This window comes from Erpetoichthys calabaricus, chromosome 9 (genome assembly GCF_900747795.2).
Source record: "Erpetoichthys calabaricus chromosome 9, fErpCal1.3, whole genome shotgun sequence".
Lineage (NCBI taxonomy): Eukaryota > Metazoa > Chordata > Cladistia > Polypteriformes > Polypteridae > Erpetoichthys > Erpetoichthys calabaricus.
This window is the reverse complement of record NC_041402.2, coordinates 113,645,793-113,662,436: the sequence shown is the minus strand read 5'-3', so window position 1 is coordinate 113,662,436 and position 16,644 is coordinate 113,645,793. Positions and strand designations below refer to the sequence as shown.

The 16,644-nt window shown below is 44.1% G+C and overlaps 1 protein-coding gene across 1 annotated transcript in view; it reads right to left on the bottom strand.

Annotated features, from left to right (window-relative positions):
* Positions 1 to 10,844: 10,844 nt before the first annotated feature.
* The window catches only part of LOC127529082 (uncharacterized), a 158,267-nt gene continuing 152,467 nt past the window's right edge, over positions 10,845 to 16,644 (bottom strand). Inside the window, exon 2 of the mRNA XM_051931557.1 lies at positions 10,845 to 11,276. Coding sequence (XP_051787517.1) covers positions 10,989 to 11,276 — 288 coding nt within the window. The 3' untranslated portion in view covers positions 10,845 to 10,988. The remainder of the gene's footprint in view (positions 11,277 to 16,644) is intronic.

The following is a 16,644-nucleotide window of genomic DNA, read 5'->3' as shown; positions in this document are numbered from 1 at the left end:
AGAGACCACAAGCAACACAGGTTTCATTCCAGCAAATGAGTTCATCCTTGACACGATGGAATGGTGTCATCTTAGTTGGTACTTGAGTGGGCCACCCCTGCCTGATAAAAGCACAAAGCTGAGTGAGCACAGGGTCTTGCTCTGAGGCCTGCTGCAGCTTCTGGAGAGACACCATGGCCTCTAGAGGTGTGTGAAGAAGCTGAACAAGTTCAGGCTCAGCAGAATCATGGCAGGGAGTTATGACTGGAGGAGCTGAAAACCGAGACAGAAGGTCAGCCACCACATTGTGGCACCCGGGAGTATGCTGGAGTTTAAAATTGTATTGCTGGAGACACTCAGACCAGCGGTGCAGTCTTGGTGGCCTGTGGCCAGAGCTGGATATAGCAAGCAGTGCAGCAAGAGCTTGGTGGTCAGTTCCGAGTGTAAATGCACGGCCATACAGATACATGTGCCACCGTTCGCAAGCCCAGATACATACCAGTGCCTCTCACTCACTGACTGAGTATTTCTGTTCACCTGGGCTAAGAGCTCTAGAAGCAAATGCTACAGGTTTCTCAGTCCCCTCCTGAATCATAGACAGTACAGCCCCAAGAACAGCTTATGGAGCACAAGTGACTAAGGTGGAACTATTGAGGTCAAAGTGTGCCAGCACAGGCAGTGAAATAAGCTGAGCCTTTAGTAACTGAAATGTCTCTGTGCAGGCTGGAGTCCATGCCCAGGGAGCATCTTTTTTCAAAAGTTGACGTAAAAGGGTGCAGTAGTGGAGCAGTATTGCGACAAGAAACGTAGATAGTAGGCAGTCATACCCAAAAATGAAGCAACCTGTGCTACTGATGTGGGCTCTGGAGTTCTCTGAATTGCATCCGTGTTAGACTGGAGTGGGGTTAAACCATCTGCAGACAGTAAGAAACCCGCAAACTCAAATGAAGGTGCAGAAAACACACATTTATCACCGTTAAGAATAAGAGTATGCCTGGCTAGTGCTGAAAACATTCTTTTTCAGACGCTCTTCATGGGTTGAGGTTGTGGGACTATGCACAACTATATCATCAAGATAAATGACAACCCCTGGAATCCCTGCCAAGATGGTTAACATTATCTTCTGAAAGCAGCTTGGGCCTGAACTGAGTCCAAATGGCATTCTGGTATATTGGAAAATCCCAATGTGAGTGACAAATGCAGTCAGGTCTTGACTGCTAGGGTGGAGCGGTACCTGCAGATATCCCTGACAGAGAACTAATTTTGTAAAGAAACAAAATCCATGAAATTGTGTAGTTAGCTCCTCTGATATTGGCAGCGGGTATTTGTCAGGAATGACTGCCTTGTTTACTGCCCTTAGATAAACATAGATTCGTAGTTCCCCTGACTTTTTTTTGCAACAACCAAACTGGAAATCCATGGGGCAGCATTAACACTAGAAATACCAGAGCCTACGAAAAAACTCGTAAATCCGTCCCACCTTAAATCGCGTCTTAAATCCGTTTGCACCTCTCCGCCAGAGTCCTTTGTCATCTAAATGTGCTGATAAACAAAAGCTACTAGCAGCCAGCTATTCCATCCCCCCACCGACTTAGAATGAACTTCTCTCCTAGCTCAAGCCTTGCCTCACTGACTGACTGACTGACTCACTCATCACTAATTCTCGAACTTCCCGTGTAGGTGGAAGGCTGAAATTTGGCAGGGTCATTCCTTACAGCTTACTTACAAAAGTTAGGCAGGTTTCATTTCGAAATTCTACACGTAATGGTCATAACTGGAACCTGTTTTTTGTCCATATACTCTAATGGAGGAGGCGGAGTCACGTATCACGTCATCACGCCTCCTACGTAATCACGTGAACTAAAAACAAGGAAGAGCTTTACAGCACGAGTCAAACGCGGGAACGAAGGTAAATGACATTAATTTTTGAGTGTCTTTTAATACTGTGTAAGCATACATATTAACACATGTGCAATTAAACGTGTGCATTTATGGGGTGATTTCTCAGGCTTAAAAGCTCACCTTTTATCAAACGCGGGAACAAAGGTAAATGACGTTCTTCAGTGTCTTTTAATACTGTGTAAGCATACATATTAACACATGTGCAATTAAACGTGTGCATTTACAGGGTGATTTCTCAGGCTTAAAAGCTCGCCTTTTATTAAAAAGGTAAATGCAAACTGTTTTCATTCTGAATGGCACACACCACGTTAGATTTCAGACGTTAAACGCGCAAAAATGTCGGTACACAGATAAATAAGCACAACATATTATCAGTTGTATTGTATGCTTACAATACATATAGAAATGTGTTAATCGTTAACTAATATTATGGGATGGTGTTTTTCGACTTGCGCCTTGATTTAAACGATTGCATTTCTTGGTGGGTTTGCGTAGCTTATTGTGAATACAGTGGTGTGAAAAACTATTTGCCCCCTTCCTGATTTCTTATTCTTTTGCATGTTTGTCACACAAAATGTTTCTGATCATCAAACACACTTAACCATTAGTCAAATATAACACAAGTAAACACAAAATGCAGTTTTTAAATGATGGTTTTTATTATTTAGGGAGAAAAAAAAATCCAAACCTACATGGCCCTGTGTGAAAAAGTAATTGCCCCCTTGTTAAAAAATAACCTAACTGTGGTGTATCACACCTGAGTTCAATTTCTGTAGCCACCCCCAGGCCTGATTACTGCCACACCTGTTTCAATCAAGAAATCACTTAAATAGGAGCTGCCTGACACAGAGAAGTAGACCAAAAGCACCTCAAAAGCTAGACATCATGCCAAGATCCAAAGAAATTCAGGAACAAATGAGAACAGAAGTAATTGAGATCTATCAGTCTGGTAAAGGTTATAGAGCCATTTCTAAAGCTTTGGGACTCCAGCGAACCACAGTGAGAGCCATTATCCACAAATGGCAAAAAACAAGGAACAGTGGTGAACCTTCCCAGGAGTGGCCGGCCGACCAAAATTACCCCAAGAGCGCAGAGACGACTCATCTGAGAGGTCACAAAAGACCCCAGGACAACGTCTAAAGAACTGCAGGCCTCACTTGCCTCAATTAAGGTCAGTGTTCACGACTCCACCATAAGAAAGAGACTGGGCAAAAACGGCCTGCATGGCAGATTTCCAAGACGCAAACCACTGTTAAGCAAAAAGAACATTAGGGCTCATCTCAATTTTGCTAAGAAACATCTCAATGATTGCCAAGACTTTTGGGAAAATACCTTGTGGACTGATGAGACAAAAGTTGAACTTTTTGGAAGGCAAATGTCCCGTTACATCTGGCGTAAAAGGAACACAGCATTTCAGAAAAAGAACATCATACCAACAGTAAAATATGGTGGTGGTAGTGTGATGGTCTGGGGTTGTTTTGCTGCTTCAGGACCTGGAAGGCTTGCTGTGATAGATGGAACCATGAATTCTACTGTCTACCAAAAATCCTGAAGGAGAATGTCCGACCATCTGTTCGTCAACTCAAGCTGAAGCGATCTTGGGTGCTGCAACAGGACAATGACCCAAAACACACCAGCAAATCCACCTCTGAATGGCTGAAGAAAAACAAAATGAAGACTTTGGAGTGGCCTAGTCAAAGTCCTGACCTGAATCCAATTGAGATGCTATGGCATGACCTTAAAAAGGCGGTTCATGCTAGAAAACCCTCAAATAAAGCTGAATTACAACAATTTTGCAAAGATGAGTGGGCCAAAATTCCTCCAGAGCACTGTAAAAGACTCATTGCAAGTTATCGCAAACGCTTGATTGCAGTTATTGCTGCTAAGGGTGGCCCAACCAGTTATTAGATTCAGGGGGCAATTACTTTTTCACACAGGGCCATGTAGGTTTGGATTTTATTTTCTCCCTAAATAATAAAAACCACCATTTACAAACTGCATTTTGTGTTTACTTGTGTTATATTTGACTAATGGTTAAATGTGTTTGATGATCAGAAACATTTTGTGTGACAAGCATGCAAAAGAATAAGAAATCAGGAAGGGGGCAAATAGTTTTTCACACCACTGTATCTTTACACCTCTTTTTAAGACTTAATTTAAAAAGGTTTTCTTTTCTTCTTAATTAAAATTTAAAAGCAATACTTCATCGCTGCGAAGCCCCTCGAGTGCTGACGTCCGAGGTTCGATTACCATAAGCGAGTGCAGTGAGTGTGTACGCCTGATGAGCCAAGAATAAGGGGGAAAGATGTGTCGCGTACTCTTTGCATTATTTGACAGTAAACTATTTTCAACCATTCTATGATCTGCTTCTCACAACTGAAGGCACCGTGGCTGATTTACCTCACTTGCTGGCCAACCATAAGCGTTACCTGGTAGGTAACCAGCCACTCACTTCACTCCCTTGTGGGAATCAAACCTCGGAGGTTTTCTTTTCTTCTTAATTAAAATTTAAAAGCAATACTTCACCGCTGTGAAGCCCCTCTAGCGCTGACGTCCGAGGTTCGATTACCGTAAGCGAGTGCAGTGAGTGTGTACGCCTGATGAGCCAAGAATAAGGGGGAAAGACGTGTCGCGTACTCTTTGCATTAATTGACAGTAAACTATTTTCAACCATTCTATGATCTGCTTCTCACAACTGAAGGCACCGTGGCTGATTTTACCTCACTTGCTGGCCAACCATAAGCGTTACCTGGTAGGTAACCAGCCACTCACTTCACTCCCTTACGGGAATCGAACCTCGGACGTCAGCGCTACAGGTGAAGCCCCTAAAATTGCGCCACGGTGTGTGGTTCGTTTATTTGACAACATGTAGATCGGGGTAATTACATTCACGGCATTCGTAGTCTGATTCACAATCTGATTGTATGGGTGGTTACCTACCAGGTAACGCTTATAGTTGGCCAGCAAGTCAGCTTGAAGTGATCACTCGAGTGAAGGCAGCTTCACAAAAAAACAGATCCTTAACAAACTGTTATTAGTATATTTTCCCTCAATTTAAAAAGGTTTTGGGGCGGCACGGTGGCGCAGTGGGTAGCGCTGCTGCCTCGCAGTTGGGAGACCTGGGGACCCGGGTTCACTTCCCGGGTCCTCCCTGTGTGGAGTTTGCATGTTCTCCCCGTGTCTGCGTGGGTTTCCTCTGGGCGCTCCGGTTTCCTCCCACAGTCCAAAGACATGCAGGTTAGGTGGATTGGCGATTCTAAATTGGCCCCTAGTGTGTGCTTGGTGTGTGGGTGTGTTTGTGTGTGTCCTGCGGTGGGTTGGCACCCTGCCCAGGATTGGTTCCTGCCTTGTGCCCTGTGTTGGCTGGGTTTGGCTCCAGCAGACCCCCGTGACCCTGTGTTCGGATTCAGCGGGTTGGAAAATGGATGGATGGATAAAAAGGTTTTCTTTTCTTCTTAATAAAAATTTAAAAGCGGTACTTCGCCAGTGCGAAGCGCGTGGATTTGACCGACTGACACATACAGACATATTCATGAGTGCAGGTACTTCGGAAAGAAAGCACCGTGTAAACCTAAAGTTTAAATTAAGTTCATAGACCTACAAAAGGTTGCCATTCATTTGAGGCAAGATTGCTTTTCTTCTGTACAAACTATACGTTGCATTCTCAAGAGTGTGCTTGCACGGCTTCGGATATAGATATATATATATGTATGTATGTCTATATATAAATATGTAAGCTTGTAAGTACTGCCTTGCTTCTCTTTAAGAAAGGAAGATGTAATGATACTTGATTTAAACGATTCCATGTCTTCCTGGTTTTGCTTAGCTTATTGTCAATATCTTTACACCTTTTTTTAAGACTTATTGACTGAAACGGGCTTTCACGAAAAAAGTTAGGGCTTTGCTACAGGATATACCCTCCAGAAGTTAAGCAAGTAAAAATAAAATATATATTTCTGTTTTATTTAAACCTTTCAAGTTCGTATGCATAGCCCCATTTGGCTGTTTTATTATTTTTTTTTTCTTTCTTCAGTAATATTTAATCTCCTTAAAGAAAAACAACATATCCATTTTACTTTTTTTGTATCTCTTTAGTAATATTTTAGTGTAAAAGGATAACCAGTATTTAAACCTTTTATGTTACTTTATAAAGTTATTTTACACAATGTTGAAAAATTAATAAGAAAGCTACATATTTTGGCAGCTGCTGCTTAAATTTTCAATGAAATGAAAAAAGCTCTCCAAGAGAAAACATCAATGAAGAAGAAACAGTTTGCACTATTTAAAAAGGAGAAACCCTCATTTATAAAGGTTTGCTGCAGATGAGTTAACTGAAAATAAATGAATAGTTCCTATGTGTATAATACATATTTATCTATTTGACTTATGCCTTTATTCCAGCAACTTGCAACATCTGAGGTACAATTTATTACATTACTTTTGTTTTTTGCAGCACAGGCAGGTGAAGTGACTTCCTCAGAGTCACACAGTGGTGTCAGTACCAGGATTTGAACTGACAAGCTCCGGGTTTGCTGAAATATTACTGAAGAAAGAAAAAAAACGAAAACGGGCAAATGGGGCTATGCATACAAATGTCCATCCATGCATTATCCAACCCGCTATATCCTAAATACAGGAGCCAATCCCTTGCAACACAGGGCACAAGGCAGGAAACAATCCCCGGGCAAGGTGCCAGCCCACCGCAGGGCGCACACACCCACACACACCCACACACCAGGGACAATTTAGAATCACCAATGCGCCTAACCTGCATGTCTTTGGACTGTGGGAGGAAACCGGAGTACCCGGAGGAAACCCAGACAGACACGGGGAGAACATTCAAACTCCACACAGGGAAGCGAACCCGGGTCTCCTAACTGGCACCTTTCACTGCGCCACCATGCCGCCCGCATACAAACTTAAAAGGTTTAAATGAAACAGAAATATATACCTTTATTTTTACTTCCTTAACTTGTGGAGGGTGTATCCTGTAGCAAAGCCCTAACTTTTTCATGAAAGCCCCTTTCAGTCAATAAGCCTTAAAGACAGGTGTAAAGCTAAACTTGCAGAACCGCTATTCAATTACACTTGCCTAACGCCTCTCCTAAGGGGACATACTGTGGGATCTGGGCATCAGTCAAAGCACCAATCACAGGCCTGATTAGAAAGCGGGAAGCTGTGATTTGTCGTCTCCCTCCCATGTAACAATCACAGCCCATGTTACAACGCACTATGTATGTATGTGTATATATGTGTATGTGTGTGTGTGTATGTATGTGTGTATATGTATGTATATATATATATGTTCATATGTGTATATATATATATATATATATATATGTATATATATATATGTGGATGTGTATATGTATATATATATATATATGTATATATGTATATATATGTATATGTACATATATGTTTACATAACCTCTTTAACACACTACTTCTCCGCTGCGACGCGCGGGTATTTTGCTATATATATATATCTTTGTGAATGTATGAATGTATGTATATATGTATGTCTATATTTATATATATATATATATGTGCATATGTATATATATGTGTATATATATGTAGATATGTATATATTTATATGTATATATATGTACATATGTATATATATATGTAGATGTGTAAATTTGTATATGTATATATATGTATATGTAGATATGTAATATGTAGATATGTATATATATGTATATGTATATATATGTTTACATAACCTCTTTAACACACTACTTCTCCGCTGCGAAGCGCGGGTATTTTGCTAGTAAATGATAAAGATGGGAACATACTCACAAGCGAGGAGAGTGTGTTGAGCAGATGGAAAGAGTACTTTGAGAGGCTGATGAATGAAGAGAATGAGAGAGAGAAGAGGTTGGATGATGTGGAGATAATGAATCAGGAAGTGCAACGGATTAGCAAGGAGGAAGTAAGGACAGCTATGAAGAGGATGAAAAATGGAAAGGCCGTTGGTCCAGATGACATACCTATGGAAGCGTGGAGTTGTTTAGGAGAGATGGCAGTGGAGTTTTTAACCAGATTGTTTAATGGAATCTTGGAAAGTGAGAGGATGCCTGAGGAGTGGAGAAGCAGTGTTCTGGTGCTGATATTTAAGAATTAGGGGGATGTGCAGGACTGCAGTAACTACAGGGGAATAAAACTGATGAGCCACAGGATGAAGTTATGGGAAAGAGTAGTGGAAGCTAGGTTAAGAAGTGAGGTGATGATTAGTGAGCAGCAGTATGGTTTCATGCCAAGAAAGAGCACCACAGATGCAATGTTTGCTCTGAGGATGTTGATGGAGAAGTTTAAAGAAGGCCAGAAGGAGTTGCGTTGCGTCTTTGTGGACCTGAAGAAAGCATATGACAGGGTGCCTCAAGAGAAGCTATGGTATTGTATGAGGAAGTCTGGAGTGGCAGAGAAGTACATAAGAGTTGTATAGGATGGGAAGTGTGACAGTGGTGAGGTCTGCGGTAGGAGTGACGGATGCATTCAAAGTGGAGGTGGGATTACATCAGGGATCGGCTCTGAGCCCTTTCTTATTTGCAATGGTGATGGACAGGTTGACAGACGAGATTAGACAGGAGTCCCCATGGACTATAATGTTTGCTGATGACATTGTGATCTGTAGCAATATTAGGGAGCAGGTTGAGGAGACCCTGGAGAGGTGGAGATATGCTCTAGAGAGGAGAGGAATGAAGGTCAGAAGGAACAAGACAGAATACATGTGTGTAAATGAGAGGGAGGTCAGTGGAATGGTTAGGATGCAGGGAGTAGAGTTGGCAAAGGTGGATGAGTTTAAACACTTGGGATCAACAGTACAGAGTAATGGGGATTGTGGAAGAGAGGTAAAAAAGAGAGTACAGGCAGGGTGGAATGGGTGAAGAAGAGTGTCAGGAGTAATTTGTGACAGACGGATATCAGCAAGAGTGAAAGGGAAGGTCTACAGGATGGTAGTGAGACCAGCTATGTTATATGGGTTGGAGACGGTGGCACTGACCAGAAAGCAGGAGACAGAGCTGGAGGTAGCAGAGTTAAAGATGCTAAGATTTGCACTGGGTGTGACAAGGATGGATAGGATTAGAAATGAGTACATTAGAGGGTCAGCTCAAGTTGGACGGTTGGGAGACGAAGTCAGAGAGGCGAGATTGCATTGGTTTGGACATGTGCAGAGGAGAGATGCTGAGTATATTGGGAGAAGGATGCTAAGGATAGAGCTGCCAGGGAAGAGAAAAAGAGGAAGGCCTAAGCGAAGTTTTATGGATGTGGTGAGAGAGGACATGCAGGTGATGGGTGTAACAGAGCAAGATGCAGAGGACAGAAAGATATGGAAGAAGATGATCTGCTGTGGCAACCCCTAACGGGAGTAGCCGAAAAAAGAAGAAGAAGATTGTATATACTGTATTATTGTTAACAGTTAAGAGCCAGAACATACACGTAATCTAGCAATGATGTTATAATAATATAAATAAATAGTGTTATTATACAAGTGTATCTGTAATAACTGGATAGGGTGAACACAGGCATGAAGGGAGAAAGTATTGTTTAGCCGGATATCTATTGGGTAAAAAACTCCTTTTTTTTTAGTTAGCACACTGTGGTGGAATGGGTTAGTAAAGGTGTTTCAAGGCGATACATTATGGAAAAGATTGGCAGCATTAGCCGTGACAGCCTCTAATTTGGACAAGATCGTCTTTTGTGCCTGGATTCTAGTGAATCCAGATTCAGTCCTGTAATGCAGCTGACTTTTAAGGTCAGTTTATTAAGATGAATAGCTTCACCTGAGTTAGTGTAACTCCCCCAGCAGGCCATAGTGAAGAATATCAGACTGGCCACAAGTAGAACATTCCCAGCAGATAGTCTGTCACATCAAATAACCTGAATGAAAGGAGAGCCTATTAAGAGCCTTATTGTACGGCATGTATGTTTTATTCACCAAATTCACTCTACTGTTCAACAACAACAACAACATTTATTTATATAGCACATGTTCATACAAAAAATGTAGCTCAAAGTGCTTTACATAATGAAGAAGATAGATAGATAGATAGATAGATAGATAGATAGATAGATAGATAGATAGATAGATAGATAGATAGATAGATAGATAGATAGATAGATAGATAGATAGATAGATAGATAGATAGATAGATAGATACTTTATTAATCCCAATGGGAAATTCACAAGAGAAAAATAAAAAACAAAGTAAGAATTAAAATAAGACAACATTAATTAACATAGAATAAGAGTAAGGTCCGATGGCCAGGGAGGACAGAAAAAACAAAAAAAAACTCCAGACGGCTGGAGAAAAAAATAAAATCTGCAGGGGTTCCAGACCATGAGACCACCCAGTCCCCTTTGGGCATTCTACCTCACATAAATGAAACAGTCCTCTTTGTATTTAGTGTTCTCATGGAAGGACTTGATGATGATGGTCATGAAGACTTCTGGCTTTTAATCCATCAATGTTGGAACATCATGATGCTTTGAATAGATGGTGGTGGCGCAGGTGTTACCGACCTCAGGCCTAGGGGAACCTGGGCCAGGTACAAGCCACTGTAGCTACAGGGTGTAGCCACAGCGATATGGTGTAAAGCATAAAAGAAACAGACAGCAGTCCCGAGTCTCAGACCATATTTCTCTGTTCTCTTCTACTTTTATTCTCCTTTTCCCAGAAATGTATATATGCTTCAATTTCTGCATAGATGAACATGATAATCAGTGAAAACAATGGTGCAAGCCAATTTACTCTGTATAACAAATAGTGTAAACACATTTACTTTGAGTACTTGATTAGAAACCAACGTCCCCAGAACTCGTTAATTTTCCAAGGAAGCAGACAGTTCTGTATCTACACATTGTGTGTAGATGAGATACTAAATCAAAGCAGTGTGACTATTCAAAGCAGGTGACTCTTTAGCAAGACAGGTAAATATTTGTGTCCTGTAGATAGCCATCAGCAATAACCTGTAGCAGAATTTTCCAGAAATTCTGCATTTTCTTTAAAACACTGGTTTATAGCCCATTACACTCTCCCCTATTTTTTTGAGATGTCTCCTGACATCTTGCTCCAAAGGCTCGGCCTTTAGTTCAGTGTCTATTGTGTTTCAACCAATGGTCTTAGGTAATAATCAAATCCTGGGTATGCTGGATACATTATTGTGGGACTTGGTAACAGATACATAGGATTCTGTATAACTGCATGGACACCAGGATTCCAAGGCTGGTATGATGGCTGCCCCAGTCTGTGGTATGTGAATACTTCTCTGGGTCTGACAGTGCGAGCTGATCTTCTTAAAGTGTCCCCTTCTCTGTCACTCTGGTGTTCTGTTGCTAGGTCTTCTTGACCATTTGTGGGTTCCACTGCTTCATCAATATTCCCCACCTGGGGTTCAGCAACACTGGTCTCCATTTCCAGTCCTAATTTCCTTGATGTTCCTTGCGAAGAATTTCTGTCAGGTTCTCGTGGTTCTCGTGGTTCAGGGTAGACCTCTCGGGCCTTGGCTCTGAGCCTGGAGCGTGACTCAGATTATATGACCTCAGATCTGACATGTGCAGAAAAGCATGGCAAGCGATGGGGGCCATATGAGGTTTCTGCTTCCTCATCGGAGTGATCAGACGCTGAGTCTGATGTCTCACTATTTGTTTTTGCTGGTCTTTGCATTTTCCTTTTCACTGGGTTCAATTTAGTGTCTTTTTCAAGAGGTAAGTCATTGACAAGGAGCAGGAGGTTGCGGTGTAGTATCCGGGGTGTTCTGCTACCAACTTCTGGCTGTACCTTGTACACTGGGCTATCTTTAATTCTCTCCACAATACGACATACCTCTTTTTCCCAGTAGTCATGGAGTTTTCCTGAGCCTCCTCTCTCAGACAGGTTTCTGACTAAGACTCTCACCTGGTTGAAGAATAGCGCCCCTCGTTGTATGGTCATAATATTGCTTACTCTTGGCCGATGCTTTCCGACTGTTATCTGCAGCAATCTGGTAAGCTTCTTTCATCTTGGTTGCCCATTTTTGCACAAAGTCCTGGCTGTCTGTTTCCTCATTGTCAGTTGTAAGATTAAACAACAAATCGATAGGTAATCTTGGAGCTCTGCCAGACAAGAGGAAAAATGGTGAATAGCCAGTTGATTTGTGTCTTGTACAATTATATGCATGCACAATTTGTGGTAGGTAATCTTTCCACTTTGACTTTTTCTCTTCTTCCAAGGTTCGGAGCATCTGAAACAGAGTTCGATTGAATTGTTCTACTGGAGTCCCTTGTGGATGATAGGGGGTGGTGCGGGAGTGAGTTATTCCAGATAGTTGTTGGAGCCTCTGAAATAACTTATTTTCAAACTCACGCCCCTGGTCATGGTGCAGCTTTGCAGGGTAGCCAAAACGGGGGATAAAGTCTTGGAAAATCTTCTCAGCTGCGGTTTTTCCAGATTTGTTTTTGGTTGCATATGCTTGTGCAAAGCGAGTGAAGTGATCCATCAGAACCAGAACATATTCATAACCTCCTTTACTTGGCTCAAGATGCAGAAAGTCCACAGAGAGCAGTTCAAAAGGTTTGCTTGTAGTAATTGTGCCCATAGGTGCTCTGTCTGGGTTACTAGGGTGCTTCTGTTTGATGCAGGTGCATTGTCGAATTACATAATCTTCAATCTCTCACTGCATGTAAGGACAATAAAATCTTTCTCTGGCCAGAAGAATCACCTTTGTCAGATTCGATATGTCCCATATCATCATGGAGGCTTTTAAGGACAACTGGTTTCAGCTTATGTGGCAAAAACGAGTTGCTTTCTTGTTCCTACTTGCCTGTACAGTACTCCTTTGTAAATGGTGAGTTAGTTCCATTCATGTATCTATCTCTTTGTTTTAATTCCCATTAGTTCCTTGTTCTTATTTGGACCCCATCCTCTGCTTTTGAGGTTATTCACTTCACTGATGGTAGCATCTTCTTGCTGTGCGACCCTAATATCATTTGGTGTGACTGTATCAGCACTTCCTGGCAACACACCGTCATCCATTGAGGTGAACTGTAGAGCAGCCACCCATGGCACTTCTTTATCTTTAGCTGCTTTGTCCCCCTGCCAGACAGCTGAGACGACTTCTGGAGTTATTGTTTCCTTATACTCAGTGATAGTGGCCTGTAAATCCACAGGGAAGCGGGACAGTGTATCAGCATCTGTATTTGCTTTCGCAGGGCGGTATTTGATGTCAAAGTTAAAGTCTGCTAATTCTCCAACCCAGCGATGACCCACTGCATTCAGTTTTGCTGTACTCAGAACATATGTCAGAGGGTTATTGTCAGTATATACAGTGAAGGTGGGTGCATAATATAGATAGTCTCTAAATTTTTCACAGATTGCCCACTTCAGGGCCAAAAATTCTAACTTGCCAGAGTGGAGATGGTAATTTCCTTCAGCTGGGGTGAGTGTTCCCAATCCATAGCCAATCACACGTAGTTTATCATCCTGCTGTTGGTAAAGTACTGCTTCTAGTCTTTCGTTGGATGCATCAGTGTGCAAAACAAAGGGCAATTCAAAATTTGGAAAAGCCAGTATGGGTGGATTGGTGAGTGTAAGAGCCAATTTTAGAAACTTAAAGTTTTGAGTTAAACTCATATTAATGTTTGCTTTATTTGAATAGAATATAACTTCTTCTATAGTCATAGACAATGGTAAAGTCTTTTTCCCCCCCTATAAGTTAGTAAGAGATAGAATCTTCTTGCTATAATTGAGAAACAGTGTGATATTAGGTTTTGTTGTGTTTAGAACAGGTCCCAGTAAACAGGGACTTGAAAGACTGTAACAGATGATGCGTTTGTCCACCTCTTGAACCCTCAGGTACCACTCTGATGACCAGGTGAAAGTATAATAATAATTCTTTTTATTATACAATAGTAGTGCACCAAGCACTCTCCTCCACACACTCATAAACACAATAAACTCTCTCAATAAACAATCCTCCACTCCCAGACACTTCGCCCTCCTACCTCCCAGCTCAGCTCAGTGTCTGGGCTTACCCATAGTCCTTTTATAGCCCCCGACCCGGAAGTGGTTCCAAACCAAACCCACAAGTCCATTTCCTTCCGGGTCAGGGCAAACAGTCCTCCTCTTCATCCCGGGAGCACGTCACTTCCTTGAGTCACGTGACTGACATGCACTCCCGGGTTATAGGGCATACAAGAGTCCACCAGCCCCCTTACAGCGACTCCTGGCGGCCCCCAAGGTATCCAGCAGGGCTGTGTATAGAAACTACAAAGTCCATGAGGCCCTGCTGGAACTCGAGGCATCAACATGCTGTCCGGAGGGCTCCTCCTAGCGGCCTGGGGGTGGCGACCGGAGTCCATAGCCGGTCGTCCATCACAGTCCCTCCCCCTTAGCGACGACCAGTGGGGCGGAGCGTTGATTCCCGCGAGGGACGTACTCCTCCAGGAGGACGCGAGATCCGGGCCGTGGTTCTGCTGTCTAGATCCCCCAGCGAACCTTGGGGGAACGGTGTATCTGCAATTCCACCGCTCCCCTGTCCTCCGGGGACAACTACGCCACACGTGGCCCGGTTGTCGGCAGTTGTAGCACCGCCGACGTCCTCCTGTTGGCTTCTCTTCCCGAGACCGGAAACACCTCGGGAATTCCGTCAGCTCCACCCTGTCCTCCGCCAAGGAGGGTTTAACGGCCGCTTTGCTGCTCTCCGCCCTTTTCTTTACTTTGTTAGGAGACCCTCTTTTTAATTCGGGGATCTCCTGCTTTTTCTGGGGCTTGTGCACAGCGTGAGGCTCTCTATGGAAAAAAGAGAGCCTCTTTGCTGTTTGCACGCCCATTGTCCTGTGTAAACTCGGAGGCGGCGTCATTAGTACCGTGTCGCTCCGGGTAACAGCACTGTCCAGCTGCCCCGAGACGATCGGTACTTCCCCAGCCCCTCCGGTAACCAACGGCAACCCCTTTTCCACGCGGGTCGGGCTCTTAACGTCCGCATTAGTCCAGAGCAGCGTTTGATACCGCTGCTCCGGTTCTAACGGACAATTTCCCGACCACTCCGTCATCGTGCCACATTCTACTGTCGGGTACACAGCGCTTTGGCAACCGCAACTTATTAAACGCGGTGCCGGTTCACACTGCGTCCCCTTATTATATACGGCGCAGATTTCACTCACCTGCACCGCCGAATCAATCGAGGCCGGGGCTTCACGGCCTAACCGCCGAAGGTATTCCTGCAGTCCCCCTCAGCGGCGTTTCGGCTGCAGCTCCCAGCTCCTCCACTCGCTTCCTTAATTCCTTTAGTCCCTGGAAGACAATATTTAGGGGCTCGAGATACTCGTCGAGCTCCCCTAAGTTTATAAAGTTATTTGTCTCGGTCGGCAGTAAGGCTACTTCCTTATTTTGGTCACCTGCCGACCGGGGAACCAATGAGCACGTCCACTCCTGGCACGTGCTCTGCTGGGCTTCGCAAGGCCTCCTGGGATTTGGAGTCTTTAGAGGAACGGGTAGCCTCCCGCGGCTGGCTGCGGTCTGCCTTTTTAATTTTGCCGGCAAACACTACAGTCACTTCCCGTCCCTCTTTACCTTCATTTAGTGTTGGCGCTGCTTCGCTCGCCGCCCCCTTCCCCTTCAGGGAGCGCAGACGCGTTGGGGAATTATTCGCCTCGCCGACGGCTCCCAACTGCTCTTCTTCCTGGTCGCCGGCGCGCGAGGTCACGTGGACATCCCCAGCCAATGGACTCCCTTTCTGCGGACGCCTAGACTGGCTTGCTTTCTTTCTGTCGCGGCCATCTTGTCTAGGTGTGAGGCGGGCGTGCTCCTTGCCTGCTTCGTGCAGACAAGCCTCTGCAAACAGAGAAAAACAAGCACCCGGCGGTTCACGTGCTTCCCCAGCACTTACCTCGGAACGTATGCGGTCACGCTCCAACTCCCTGTAATAATCTTTGGGAGTTGCAATCCTGCAACGTTCCGGCTGTCGTCCCGCTCGGGTTTGCTCTGTATTGAGCTGCTCCCGATCTTCCTCACTGCCCGTCAGGTAAGTCCACAGGGTCTCCACTGGATCTGGGACCGAAGTCTTCTGGGCAATTCCAGCCTTCTTCCCGGATTTCTTCCCCATCGCAGCTGTCTGTGTTTTACGGCTCACAATAGCAGCGTTCTTCTTCGCGGGTGGAGTCTTCACCTCCGCGGTCACTAGAGGGACCTTCTTAGGGTTCTCTGCCACAACAAATTCAATTTGTAATGCAGATCCTCTGCCAACGGACGGCCAGAGTGTCCTGCCGACTACGCCAGTGTAACAGATGATGCGTTTGTCCACCTCTTGAACCCTCAGGTACCACTCTGATGACCAGGTGAAAGTATAATAATAATTCTTTTTATTATACAATAGTAGTGCACCAAGCACTCTCCTCCACACACTCATAAACACAATAAACTCTCTCAATAAACAATCCTCCACTCCCAGACACTTCGCCCTCCTACCTCCCAGCTCAGCTCAGTGTCTGGGCTTACCCATAGTCCTTTTATAGCCCCCGACCCGGAAGTGGTTCCAAACCAAACCCATAAGTCCATTTCCTTCCGGGTCAGGGCAAACAGTCCTCCTTTTCATCCCGGGAGCACGTCACTTCCTTGAGTCACGTGACTGACATGCACTCCCGGGTTATAGGGCATACAAGAGTCCACCAGCCCCCTTACAGCGACTCCTGGCGGCCCCCAAGGTATCCAGCAGGGCTGTGTATAGAAACTACAAAGTCCATGAGGCCCTGCTGGAACTCGGGGCACCAACATGCTG